The sequence below is a fragment of the Trichoderma reesei genome, assembly GCF_000167675.1.
Source record: "Trichoderma reesei QM6a unplaced genomic scaffold TRIREscaffold_8, whole genome shotgun sequence".
NCBI classification, from domain to species: Eukaryota; Fungi; Ascomycota; class Sordariomycetes; order Hypocreales; family Hypocreaceae; genus Trichoderma; species Trichoderma reesei.
This window is the reverse complement of record NW_006711155.1, coordinates 720,212-732,673: the sequence shown is the minus strand read 5'-3', so window position 1 is coordinate 732,673 and position 12,462 is coordinate 720,212. Positions and strand designations below refer to the sequence as shown.

The 12,462-nt window shown below is 58.2% G+C and overlaps 5 protein-coding genes across 5 annotated transcripts; 2 read left to right on the top strand and 3 right to left on the bottom strand.

Annotated features, from left to right (window-relative positions):
- Window positions 1-271: 271 nt before the first annotated feature.
- Window positions 272-1,090, top strand: TRIREDRAFT_60779 (uncharacterized protein; the record flags this gene model as incomplete). The annotated part of the gene is made up of 2 exons (XM_006965076.1): window positions 272-457; window positions 584-1,090. The coding sequence occupies 2 exons, from the start codon at window positions 272-274 to the stop codon at window positions 1,088-1,090; spliced, it is 693 nt and encodes a 230-aa protein (XP_006965138.1).
- Window positions 1,091-2,204: 1,114 nt separating this feature from the next.
- On the bottom strand, window positions 2,205-3,549 carry TRIREDRAFT_77583 (phosphatidylinositol-phosphatidylcholine transfer protein; the record flags this gene model as incomplete). The annotated part of the gene is made up of 4 exons (XM_006964911.1): window positions 3,207-3,549; window positions 3,035-3,084; window positions 2,836-2,959; window positions 2,205-2,750 (listed from the first exon to the last, which is right to left on the bottom strand). Exons 1-4 carry the CDS (start codon window positions 3,381-3,383, stop codon window positions 2,205-2,207), a joined length of 897 nt encoding a protein of 298 aa, XP_006964973.1. The 5' UTR covers window positions 3,384-3,549.
- Window positions 3,550-3,933: 384 nt separating this feature from the next.
- Window positions 3,934-5,208, top strand: TRIREDRAFT_61134 (uncharacterized protein; the record flags this gene model as incomplete). The annotated part of the gene is made up of 1 exon (XM_006965075.1): window positions 3,934-5,208. The coding sequence occupies one exon, from the start codon at window positions 3,934-3,936 to the stop codon at window positions 5,206-5,208; it is 1,275 nt and encodes a 424-aa protein (XP_006965137.1).
- Window positions 5,209-6,456: 1,248 nt separating this feature from the next.
- On the bottom strand, window positions 6,457-8,988 carry TRIREDRAFT_60956 (uncharacterized protein; the record flags this gene model as incomplete). The annotated part of the gene is made up of 1 exon (XM_006964910.1): window positions 6,457-8,988. A coding segment is annotated over one exon (2,532 nt), but the record flags the coding sequence as incomplete, so codon positions are not given.
- Window positions 8,989-10,859: 1,871 nt separating this feature from the next.
- Window positions 10,860-12,259, bottom strand: TRIREDRAFT_77579 (uncharacterized protein; the record flags this gene model as incomplete). The annotated part of the gene is made up of 3 exons (XM_006964909.1): window positions 12,102-12,259; window positions 11,873-12,026; window positions 10,860-11,794 (listed from the first exon to the last, which is right to left on the bottom strand). Exons 1-3 carry the CDS (start codon window positions 12,198-12,200, stop codon window positions 10,860-10,862), a joined length of 1,188 nt encoding a protein of 395 aa, XP_006964971.1. The 5' UTR covers window positions 12,201-12,259.
- Window positions 12,260-12,462: the final 203 nt, after the last annotated feature.

Sequence of the window (12,462 nt, the reverse complement as noted above, 5' to 3'; positions counted from 1 at the left end):
ACGCGTCTTGCGCCACTGTTGATCAAGCTGTTTGCTTTTCATTTCGTTGATTGATTAACACAAATCTGTTCCGTTTCTTACCATTCCGCACAGCCAACGTGCCATTGATTGCATAGCCCTTCCGAGCTGCAAGTCGACATTGATACAGACTCAAGTCTCCTCTTCAATGGACGAATAACATCAACATTCAACAAGCCACAACCCAAGCCCAAGCCCCAACTTCTCGACCACGATCCAAAGACAAAGCTCGACGACCCGGGCCTCCCCACGCATGGATTCCGAGTCCGTCGTCGCGCAGGTCCAGCGCAAGATTGAGCTCCAGAGCCCCGAGGACCTCGCCTACCTCATCACCAACGTGCGCAACGCCGCAGTCGAGCACCTCAACGAAGCCTTTCCGCCCGTCGACGGCGCCGAGGAGGATGAGCTGCGCATCCAGATTGAGGTGCTCGTGAACGAGGTACATCTTCATTCTCCCTCTTACACACCTCAAACATGAATAGGGAAAAAGGAGAAGAAAGGAAGAGAGAGAAAAAAAAAAAAGACCCGCTGACACTTTGCGCGCGCACACACACACAAAAAACAGTACATCAACAAGACCTTCTCTCTCGCCGCGCCCAACCTCACCATCAACGGCCTCCCCGTCCCGCCCACGGCCATCGTCGCCGCCGCCGCCGCCATGCCCCCCGACACCGTCTACGAGCCCTTTGACACGCGCAAGCGCCGCCAGGTCGCAGACCTCATCACCCAGGAGGAGAAGCTGCTCGAGGACGTGGCCGCGCTCAAGCGCTCCGTGCCCGCCAAGGTCGCCGCCGAGCACGCCGAGCGCGTCCGCGCCGCCATGCGGCAGGACGAGGAGGACCTCCGCGAGCGGGTCGCCAGGGACGCGGCCGCGGCCGAGGCCAGTGCTGCTGCCGCTGGCGGCGGGCTGCTGCCGGGCGTGTCGAGGCTGCAGCGGCAGGAGGGCGTCGAGGACGGCTTCAAGAGCGCCGTTCAGGGGCTCGGGAGGCTGAAGAGGGACATGCCGGCCGTCGTGGCCAAGATGGAGCGGGCGAGGGTTGCAGGGGAGTATGTCGTCACTAGGGGGCGGTGATGGACCTTGCCGACGACGACGACGATGATGATCACGAGAGTTTATGACTGTGATGATGAATGATGCATCAGAAAAAACATATGGACGTATCAGATAGTGTACTCATCCGCAGGGACGGGGTGCGGTGAGCCACTCGGTTGGGTCATGGCGAAAGGGGGGCGGCCGCATACGATCAACAGGTTTTTTCCCCCCATGTGCTTGAGTCCTGGTGTTTGATTCGGGCGTTTTACAGCTTGTTTTTGTTAGCGATTGGCAGGGGGGTTTCAACTGTACAAGGCGTCAAGGGCGAATTTAACAACCAATTTTTTTACGGTCAGCTACGGGATAGGGTTTTTTTTTTTTTTCTTTGTCCTGAGAGGGTCAGCTCGTTGATTCATCTCGAGATCATCACCTTGAACTCTATAGTAATGGTGTCTCTGTTGTTCACGGGGCGTGTGTCGTCATGAGTCCCCCCAGTGTCGGCATGATGGAATTTACGCCGCGTAAGCAGACGATGTCTTATTCAGAGAACGTGGGGCCGGATCTAGACGACATAACGCGTAGCCCTTGTAAGAAGGACTTGGCTGGCCAGCACCCTGAATGAACGCCCAAAAAAAAAAAGGCCAAGGGTGATGGAGATGCAATGCCCAAGCGAAACCCATCATCTGCTGACAGAATCACAGCACGATGGTTCATACATCAAACACTACTGTATACCTACTTTAATGTATGCGGACGGGGGAAAAAAATAAAGAGTATGTGGATGATTCAAAGAGCTAGGTACCTAGTAGTAGTAGCTTTCCCTGCTCCCCTCCTGTATGTAAGTCCCTTCCCTCTTTCCATCTTCCGTCTAAGATCCCGTCTTCCCGCTTTAGCCCGTGATAATAAATCTTGTCCTCTTTTTTTTCTCTCTGTATGTGTGTTTTGAATCGAACAAGTCTGCTGCCGATCACACAAGTCCTTCCTGAAGGGAACACAAAAAAAAGAGTCACAGGTAGGCTTTCTCAAAGATTCTGTCTGACAACCAACCAAACCCCGTCTCCCAAGCACAGCCAACACACAAACGCATTGTATAAAGAAAAGTTGAAAGCAAAAAGAAAAGGAAAAAAAAAGGGGAACAAAGAACGGCCCCGGTTTAAGCCTTCTTCTCCCACTTGGCGGGCCTGGCCCATTGAGGATCGTGCCACGGGCCGGCATCGCTGTTCTCGCAGCCGCCCTCGCAGGAGCAGGTGCCGCCAAACTCCTTGGGGATGTTCTCGGCGGGGATGTGCTTCAGGAGCTCGCTCTGGTAGCCGCTGCCGAGGATGTTGATCTTCTTGACGGTGACGGGGTCGAGCCAGCCCTTGACGACGCTCCAGACGGTGGAGAAGCCCCAGGGGGCGTTGATGAGGAAGAGCTTGCCCAAGCGCTCGGGGTAGTAGTTCTGGGAGATGACCGAGGCCTGGCGGACGTACGAGTACACCTGGGGCACCTTGGTCAGGGTGACGCCCTTGAGGTCCATGATGGTGCAGCACGTCTCGAGGAGGTGGCCGGCCTTGCGGGAGCAGGCGGGCAGACGGGGGTCGGCCACGCGCTCGTACTCGACGGCGAGATTGGTCAGCATGCGCTCGGCCGAGGTGATCTTGTACATGGCAGCCAGGTCGATGCCGCCCAGCGTCTCGATGTAGACAGGGCGACCGTCCTACTCGGCAGGGATTAGCTTCTGCGCGCAAAGAACAAGACTCGGTTCGTCTCATGTCGTCTCTGGTTCCATCATTTCTTCTCACATTGTCAATCTTGTGGTAAAACTGCTTGTAGTATTTGGAGATCTCGGCCTTCTCGGGGTAGTCCCAGGTTGGGAGGATCTCGTCGAGCTTGATCTCGGCGCGCCACTTCTCGGTGTCGACGAACCTGATGATGGCGGTCAGAATCGGCAACAGACTCAATGGTTGAATAGGAGAGAGGGGGGTTGAGGGGAAAGCTCACATCTGCTTGGCAAGTTCAACGTCGAACTTACGCGCTCGGAGGAATCGCAGCTGAAAAAGAGGCAGCAGTGTCAGCCGTGTCCTTGTCCATCCATCTATATGTCTTCGGGCTCGTCTTCCATTGGCCGCGGCCCAACTCCGAGCCGCAAGCCGCTCAGGCGGGATTTCCATACCAGTGTCAGCGTGTCCAGGCGCTCTGTGAGTCCCTCAGCCTCGAGCAGCATGCGCAGCTGGTGAACCTTGGCCTGCTGCTCGGGCGTCAGATGGCCGGCGTGGCCCTCCAGAGGCTCGGGAGCCTCAATGGGGAAGTCATAGTGGTCGTATTTCTCGCTGAGTTCTAGGGGCGCCATGGCGGGGGATTTGGGTCTGAGGTTTGGCTGCGAGGGGGTCGCGGGAGGCGAAGTGGATGACGATTCGTTCGATGGAGACGAAGGGAATGACGACGGAGGAGAGGAGAAGCGAGAAGAGGAGGAGGAAGCAAAGATGGAAATTATATAAAAAGGGGAGCGGCGAGGTCTGGAGGAGGATCCCTGGAGCCTGTAATTACCACTGCTTGCACAGCGTGGCGGTATAAACGGGTGAGCTGGCGCAGTGGTGGGGACTCTGCGCCGTCGCCAAGGCGGTGTCCCGAAGCGGGCTAGTGCAGGCAGGCCCGGGCCAGGCAGAACGAAAACACGGGGCAGATTGGCATGTGACTTGTCACATGGCGATAACAGATGGCTGCTGCAACAACTTTGGCTTCTATCTAACTCGCACTATCGTCAGATGCTGCATCTTTTGCGATCCCTGCAACTCCCCACGCCGCTTCGACACAACAACAACCTCGAGGGACGCAGCCGGCTCCCCGTCGTCTCGATTCCCGCGTCGTGTTTCGATGGCGAGCACTCCCACGCCTCCACCATGAGGAGCCCGCCCCTGCGAATCAGCGTCAACGTCGCCGTCCGCCAGATTCACAGCGCCGTCGCTGCGCCGCGCCCTCGTTCGTTCCACCTCACCTCACAAGCCGGCCTTCCCCGGCGGCGCAACTTCTTCACGTCGAACCCATATCTCTCCTCCCAGCCCGGTAGCGACGATGCGAGATTGCCCCCAACGGAGCGTCAGGACCAGTCTCAACCACAGCCCGGCCCTGCCAGCGCCAATGCCTCGCCGGTAGCCAAGCGCAAGCCCACCCGGGCCACGCCGACCAAGAACTCGCTGCGCCGGGTCGCCATCATTGCCCAGCAGCCGAAGCGGGGCGGCGGCCAGGGCAGCCCCGGCGGCTTCGACGCGGCCGAGGCTGACCCGTCCAACATGGTCAGCGCAACGTGCATCGCCGAAGCCTTCAACATGCCCGTGGTGCTCGAGATCCTGTCGTCGCACGGCTTCGCCATCGACCCGGACGGTACCGGCTTCGACGCCGCCGAGGTGGTGCACGCGCGGGGCGTCAACGGCGGCGACATCTTCGTCTTCCCGTCGGGCACCATCGTGACGTGGTCGCTGCCGCCCGACGTCGTGACGCGGCAGATCCTGCGGGCGGCCGAGGAGCCGCACCCCGAGGCGCTGCGCGAGGTCGAGGACCTCGAGTTCACGACGGACAACGGTCGCGAGACGAGCACGCTCAAGGGCGACGTCGTCGTGCTGGGCACGCGCAAGGAGCACAAGGACGGCGACTTCCTCGACACCACGCTGGCCAAGGTGGCCTTCTCGTCGGGCCTCGCCCGCAGCACCAAGCTGGCCGTGCTCGAGTCGGCGCTGACGTCGTACTTTGAGAGCACGAGGAACATCCCCGCGCTGCTGTCCCAGGGCGCCGGCGTCCCGCTCAGCCGCCGCTTCATCCTGCAGAAGACGGGCGAGCTGCTCAGCCTGCGCGCCAAGCTCAACCACTACTCGGAGCTGACGGACAACCTGCCCGACATCTTCTGGGACAGCAGGTCCGAGCTCGGGCTCGAGGGCTACTACGACCAGGTCGGCCGCGCCCTCGACGTCAACGTGCGCATCCGCGCGCTCAACCAGAAGATGGACTACGCGCAGGAGATTGCCACGGTGCTGCGCGAGCTGTCGAGCGAGCAGCACGGCACCCGCCTCGAGTGGATCATTATTGTCCTCATCTTTGTCGAGGTCGTTTTTGAGCTGCGCAGGATCGTGATTGAGTACAAGGAGAGGGCGGTGCTCAGGGAGCTGGGCACCGAGGTGTAAGAAGCTATCTCCACCACGCAGATGATTTCTGTTTTTTTCTCGATTGAACACTCCTTTTTACCTTGTACTACTAGTATCTGATGATGGAAACTGGACATAAAAGAGGATTGTACAAAGCCCGTCATTTTAGTACGAATATTTAGAAAGCCCGGAAGCCAAACGGATGACGAAAATCAAGATACCCCCCTCTCAGCAAACTCTGTATAGACGAAAAAAAAATGCCATTGCTCACTCTTGCGCACCACTTTTGACCTTCTCATAGACATTGGCTGTGAATAAATTAATAAAGGGGAGTTGGCTTGCCAGCACCCCAAGTAAGCCAATCTATAACACCTCTACCACAATCAATATTAGTAGGTATGCTTCTCTACTTGATTAACAACAACTAGATACAAGCAACCTCTTCACTCTAAACTAGGTATCAAACTTGTAAACTTGTATATATGTAGATAGGCCAAGTTGAGGTGCCGACTACATGGTCAACATACATAGATATAATGTAGGCAAAGCCCAAAAATGTAGCGAGTGGTATGGCGGGTAACCCTCCAAAGGCAATAAAGTATGCAAATACCAAGCATCATTCTTCCAAAATCTCGCCGCCTCCTGAAGCTACACCCAGCCAGAGCTAAAAAGTGGGAAAACGTAACATAACATACATCCCTATTTGCTTCTCTCTGATATCACCTCGCAAGCAATAAACTCTCACCGCCACAAGGGGATTCATAGCGTATCTAAGATCCCTCTGTCTGCGAATACTGCATTAACAGTCATACAACTCAAAGCGCGTGCCCAATACATCCATTTACCCCTCGACAAAACATGCCCTCCCTCATTTGCAATCAAGAATCAACACGATATGGAACAGGAATTGCAATGTGAAAAGGGTTCAATAAAGAAAATGGATATTAAAAATAGTCAACCCCTTTCCCTTCTCTCCCTAGCAACACCGCGCGTATCCCTCCAAAGGCAGGACGGCAAAACTCCGCCTTCTCTCCTTTGCGATTATCGTTCTTCAACAGAAGACGTGAAAACATTCTCCTCCACTCTTTTTCCTTTGTCTTGGTCCCTTGTTTTGTTTTTGCCAAAAACTCCATTGTGATACGAAACCCTTAGCCCTCTAAACGCCGCTCGAAAACAACGCCGAGGTGTTGCCAGCCACGAAGCGTGAAAATTGCCCTGCCCAGTCCCTTTATCGTCATCCCTTGCCATACCCGAGACGTTCATTTCATCACGTTGAAGCACTTAAGTTCATGAAGTCGGCTTGCGCTGTAGAGTGGGAATAACAGGAACGGGTACGGGCGTCACCTTGTACGGGACATGTCCTGTCCCCGCTGTCCCGTTCACGCCGGGCTTTGAGGGAGTGGGCGTCTGCGGTTTATTCTGGTTCGCCATGCTCGCCCGGGCCGCCGCGAGTCGACCGCCGTCCACGCTAACCCCCAGTCCCATGCCTCCTAAGCCCGAGACGCCGGACTGCGACAGCCTGTCGGTAAACATGGCCGATCTCTCCTGCGCTGCCACACGGGCCTTGGCCTGATCCAGGATCCGCTGCTGCTGAGCCTCGGGGATGACCGTGTGATATCCAGTCAGGCCGGGACTCTGGCCGTGGGCCCCCGTCTGGCTGGAGCCGCTCGGGAATCGGTTCATCTGACTGGCCATGGTCGGGGTTGGAGCCGAGTACCCCGGATTCTGCTGCAGAGCAGGCGAAGGGCTGAATGTTTGCCGGTTCCCCACCTGAGGGGACATTGTCCTGGCCGGGATCGCGGCTGGGCTGTTGGCGTAGGCGCCATAGTTGGGGGGCGCCGGCGCGCCTGGCTGGTGCGGATGCGGGTGCGGGTGCTGGTGCTGGTGCTGGTGCTGGTGCTGGTGCTGGTAACTTGGCTGGAAGGTGTATCGGGCGTTCGGTGTACCTTGCGGCGGCATCTGCCCGTAGTTTGGCCGCTGCTGGGTTGCATACTGCTGCGGCAAGCTCTGATGGCCGTACGGGGTCTGCGCTTTGGCAAGCTGGGTGGCGTACTGATTGGGATAGCCGTTGGTACGAGTGTACTGGTTCGGCTGCGGCGGCCTGGGCTGATGGGGAGCCGGCGGGCCCAGGTTGCGAGGCTGCTGGTAGTTGGGAGCCGGCGAAGGGCGATAGTACTGCTGGGGCTGAGGGGGCACGGCCCGGCTCGGCGTGCCGTACTGGTTCACCGCCGCCGCCGCCGCATACTGGTTGGGATACGGCACGGCGGACACGCTGGGGGTCCGTTGCGGCGGAGGTCGGACATTGGCTTGCGCCGCCTGGGCAGCCTGCTGCTGCGCTTTGATGCGAGCCTGCACCGCCGCCTCGTCTTCATCCATGGTTCCCTTGTATTGGTCGGTGTGGACCATGATCTTTGTGCTTATGAGGAGATCGTCCAGCTGGTCGCCGTTCAGCTTGGCCACTGCGTAGGGCGGTAGCGTCTTGATGATGAGGGCCAGCTGAGCCTTGAGCATCTGGTAGGTGGCGAATTCTTCTTCCGACGGCTGCGGCCCGGCATTGGCCAGCATGTCGCCGGTCACCGGGTCGCTGGACTGGCGGTTCTGCGAGTTGGGTAGTGTTAGGTTGCGGATGCGCTGGTAAGAGGCCAGCGTCTCGATCAGATCGCTGACCTCGTCGAGGATCTCGTCGGCCTCCTTGTCCTGCTCGTCGTGCTTGGACCCCATGACGTCCTCGAGAGATGGGTCAATGACGGTGTCGTCCCAGTTGTCAATGGCCTCTTGCACGGCTGTTTCGTCCAGCTCCACCGGCTGGGCTGCGTCGACGGGGTCTGGGGTCTGGAGGTCGCCATAGTATTCCACCTCGATCATTCTCTGGAAGCTCTGCTTGCCACTGCGCTGCCACCAGATACGGCCGGCGACGCTGGACGGCACTACCGCAGCGGCGTCATCTTTGCACGGTGCAAACGTGGAAAAAGCGCCCCGGAACAGGGTCTCCATCTCCGACATCTCAATCTCGGAAAGAGAGGGCTTTCGACCGGCGAGACTTTGCGCGCGTTCGTGCTGCTTAGTCTTGGTCTGCCAAGAAGGCGTCGCCTGGCTGTAATCTAGATAGTAGCCGGTGGAGAGTTTTGTGTTAAAGTACGAGTTGCCTCGATACCTGGAGCCGTCGGCCAGGTGGGGGTGGTAGAAGTCCAACCGATTGCCCTTGGCCTGTGTCTTGGGCTGCTTGGGCGGTTGGAGAGGCGGGAGAGGACGCGGCGGAGCAAACAGCTCGCCAAGGGTTTGCGTGCGGTCTTGGGTGTTGGAGGGGATGATTCGGGTGATGGACACGCCCGGCGGGAGGCTCACGTCGGACAAGTCGACGTCCTTGGCCAGCGGTAAGCTGGAGAACAGGCGTCTCTCCTGGGGCGCATAGCCGACGAGCGATAGAACTACTTCGCTCTTCTCAGACGCCGTATGCGACTCGACCTCTCCATGCGCAGGCTCCAGTCGCGTCTTCGGGTACGCCTTTTCGCGGCGGAGAAGGTCCGTTGCTCTGTCCCAGAACTCGTTGATCTGCGCGGCTGCCTTGAGGGTGACGGCTCTCGCGCCGGAATCCGAAGAGCCCGATTCCATCTCGGATAGTGAGGATTTGACGGCGGAGGAAAGGTCGGCTGCGATGTCGTCGAGGGAGGCGTAGGCGCCGGCTGCAACCTTGTCGGCGATGCTCTGTTTGCTTGGCGGGTCGACGGATTTTTGACGCTTCGCCTGGGGCTCGTCTTCAGACGCCAGCTCTGGCAGCGGTAGGGGGCGGCCGAGGATGGAGGGTCCGACGTCGAAACTGGGGGAGGGTTAAGTTGTGGTCAGCTTTACACGCTCTCTTTGTCTACCCATCACCCGATGCAAGTCAATGACGCCGCGGGTTGGAGGGGGGTAAGCCCAAGCATCGCGGCAGGAGGACGTGACGGGGCGGGTGCGCGATGCAGGCAATGCGTACCTTCGCAGGACCTCGAAGAAGGCCGTGACCAGCTCCTTGCCCTTTGCGGCCTCGCGGTCCGGCTGGGGTGCGTCGTCGGCCCGGTCGACGTCGACACCGACGCTGACGCTGACATCGACGTCCATGGAGTCGCCGTTGCTGCTGGCGGCGCCATTGTCGCGCTTCCGCTTGCCGGCGGCGGCCAGATGGGCGCTGGGCGGGCTGCCGGGCATGGTGACGCCGTGGGCATCGTCGGGCGAGGGCTGCGCCATGCTGGCTGGATGGCTCGTCGTCGAGAGGCTGCTGCTGGATGCTAGCCGCGCCCCGTCGCGATACGCGGTTGCAGAGAGGGCTGACTGGTGCGACTCCAAAACCTTTTCATCCAGGCCGCGCGGGCGGAGCGTCTACATCCACCGGGACGCAGTTGCAATCGAGACAGCGAGGGCGCCGCGCCTGCAAATCCGCCAGCGTCTGCACGGGGGAGGCGATGCTCGCGAGGGGAGATTTGCCGCGAGGTTTCTGCTGCAGAGAGGAGGGAAAAGGGCCGCTGCACGATGGGGAAACGCCGTTGCTGAGCCTTGCTGGGAAGGGAAGAATGTGTCCTGGATCGCCAAGTACTTTCTTTCCCTGGCCCGGGACCGCGCTAACGCCCTCGAGGGAAAAGTCTAAAGTGGCCCGCACGTGATCTCCCACGCCCCGCTGCTGTTGCTGCTCTTGAGCTGAGCTGCAGTTGGAAGTGAGTTTGAACTGACGCGGACTGATTCGGCTTGTCTGTGAAAGATGATGGGTATTGCAGCCGCGTTCTTGTTTGGCTGGAGCGGGCGGTTGGCGGCCTTTGTTGAAAGCAGAGACGCGGACATTTTCCATCAAAACTTGCATCATGCATCTGTGAGGTAGTCGAGGCGGAACACGCCTTAGTGCCTGGATCATATTGATACTAGGTAGCGGCGCCAGATGCTACAGGTAAGAATGTATTGCTGCTAACATGCTAAGCCACCTACCTTGGGCAGTAAACACAGGAGATTACAGTTCACAACTCATCTTGCATTCTACTTCTTAATGTAAATTCGGTATTAACAACCTGTCCTTTGATCCTTATAAACAACTGCCCGTTGGATGATACTCGCTCAAGACCTGTAGCTCTCCCCGTATAATGCAGGGTAATAAATGGATCCCATCCCACGCGAACTTCGGCCTGCCACTGAGGTGCCAAAGCCGTTTCGTGCTAGTATTGGCGGTGCTAGCAATGCACAGAATGTCGCATCTTATTAGCTCTGACCTTACATGTGACACGCGGCTGACCTGGCTGGTCGCGATAGCTTGCAGCACGTCATTTGATGGCACCTACTAGGTAGTTGGTAGGTACGGGCAGCTCGCTCTGACAAAGGTCCCGGCGACACCAGTACAATTGACCAAGCAAGCAAAAATGGAATCGTTCGGCCGCGGCAAGGTTAGTATCGACATGTCGAGACAGGCCAATCAATCAATCAATCGAGATGAGCGCCTCGCAAAGGCACGAGATCATGACACCGAACCAAATAGCGGCAGCAGACGACGGCCAGTCTCCATTATAGTTATTACATAAACGACGTTGCAATCTTGATCCAGACTCCTCCGCAGCAGTAGGACTGTCTTCCGCTCTCAAACTGCCCAAATAACCAAAACTACCCAGCATTCTGCAAACATACAGGATGTGCACTTCTTAGATACACACACACTCGCAAAGCGTCTACCTGCTTTATTTGGCCTTGGCAAGACCAACGGCGTCCCTGCCAAGGTCGTAGACGGAGTAGTAGCGGCGCAAGAAAGCATCACCCAGAATGACCAGGGGGCCCACGGGCTCGGGGAAGTCCATGCCCTGGAAGGACGAAATGCAGTTGCCAGACATCTCAATGATGTAGTCGCTGGCGGGAAGGCTGTACTTGGAGCCGGCCAGGCTGAAGGTGATGTCGGGGAGGGAATCACGCTTGGAGCAGTCAACAGTGTACTGACCGCCAAAGCCCTTCTTGGCGCCAATCTCAGCGTTCAGGAGCTCGGCGAGGCCCGAGGGGAGGACGTTGAGAGAGGTGCCGGTGTCAAGGATGGCGCCAGTGTTCTCGAGCTCGGCGACCTCGTCACCGAAGGCAATGGAGTCAAGGTCCACCTCCCAGTAGGCCTTGCGGCGCAGGGGAATGTACTCAATCTTGCCCTCGTAGTGAGCATCGTCGACGCCGCCAAAGACAGCCTCGGAACCCTCGTCGCTGCTTCCCAGGTAGAAAGCAAAGACGGGCTCGTCGATCAGCTTCTGGTTGACCATCTGGTAAAAGGGGGGGACAATGCCATTGACCGAGATGGTATCGTAGCCAAGGCCAAGAATGCCGTCGAAGCGGCCGAAAGCAAAGGCAAGGCCGGGCTCGCTGGTTGCCTCGGCAAAGTCCTGCCCCTTGATCTTGAGGTCGCCAATCGTCACGACATCGTTGGAGATGAAGCCAGTCAAGCTACCTGATCCGTAGTGGATCTCAAAATCGGAGCCGTTGGGCTTGTACGTCGACGATGAAGACGAATCGTACGTGGAGTGCAGGAAGCAGGCGATGCTGTTGCACGACTGAGAGGGAACCCAGAGGTTAGAGCTTCCCGTGTCGAGGACAACCTTGAACGACTGAGGGGGGGTGCCGATGGTAATCTCAGAGAAGTCTGTCCGAGCAAGTTAGTAAGCATGTGCTCGCTACCTGGGAGCGGGACTCTCGTGCTGTGCTGCGCATCACGACTTACATTGGGCATTCATGAAGTTGGTGACGGGAACCGGGTGCCCGCCCTGGACCTTGGGCGGCTTGTCGTTGAACATGACCTCGGCACGGCTAGTAGGGCGGACGCCCATGTACTTCTGGCCGAGCTGCTGGACGTGGGCCTCGATGCTCGAACCCTCCTAGATGAGAGAGGCGGCGTGTCAGTGATTGCGCTTGGCTAGAGTACGAGGCCGTGGATGAGGGTGTCGTCTTACCAGCTGCTGCTCCAGGGAGACCTTCTGCAGCTTCATCTTGTGAATGCCGGCTTGGGCGGAGCCGACAAGCGCCGCGGCGGCAAGTAACGCGCTCTTCATGTTGGGCGACGCGGAGGTGAGGTGTTGATGATGGGCTCGTTGGCAGGTGGAAGGCGATGGGATGGGGGATGAATGGGATGGTTCGATTGCTGCCAGAGGAAGGGAACTTGGAGGATGACGAAGCTAGGAACCAGCCTCTTTGTAGGGACGGAGTACGGAGGAGAGGTAGCGGGCATTAGATAAGGCGAGCGGGCGGCAGGCAGGCAGCTCAGCACGCAAAGCACGTTAAGCAGCCCGCCCGCCGAGCAACCGCAGGCACTAA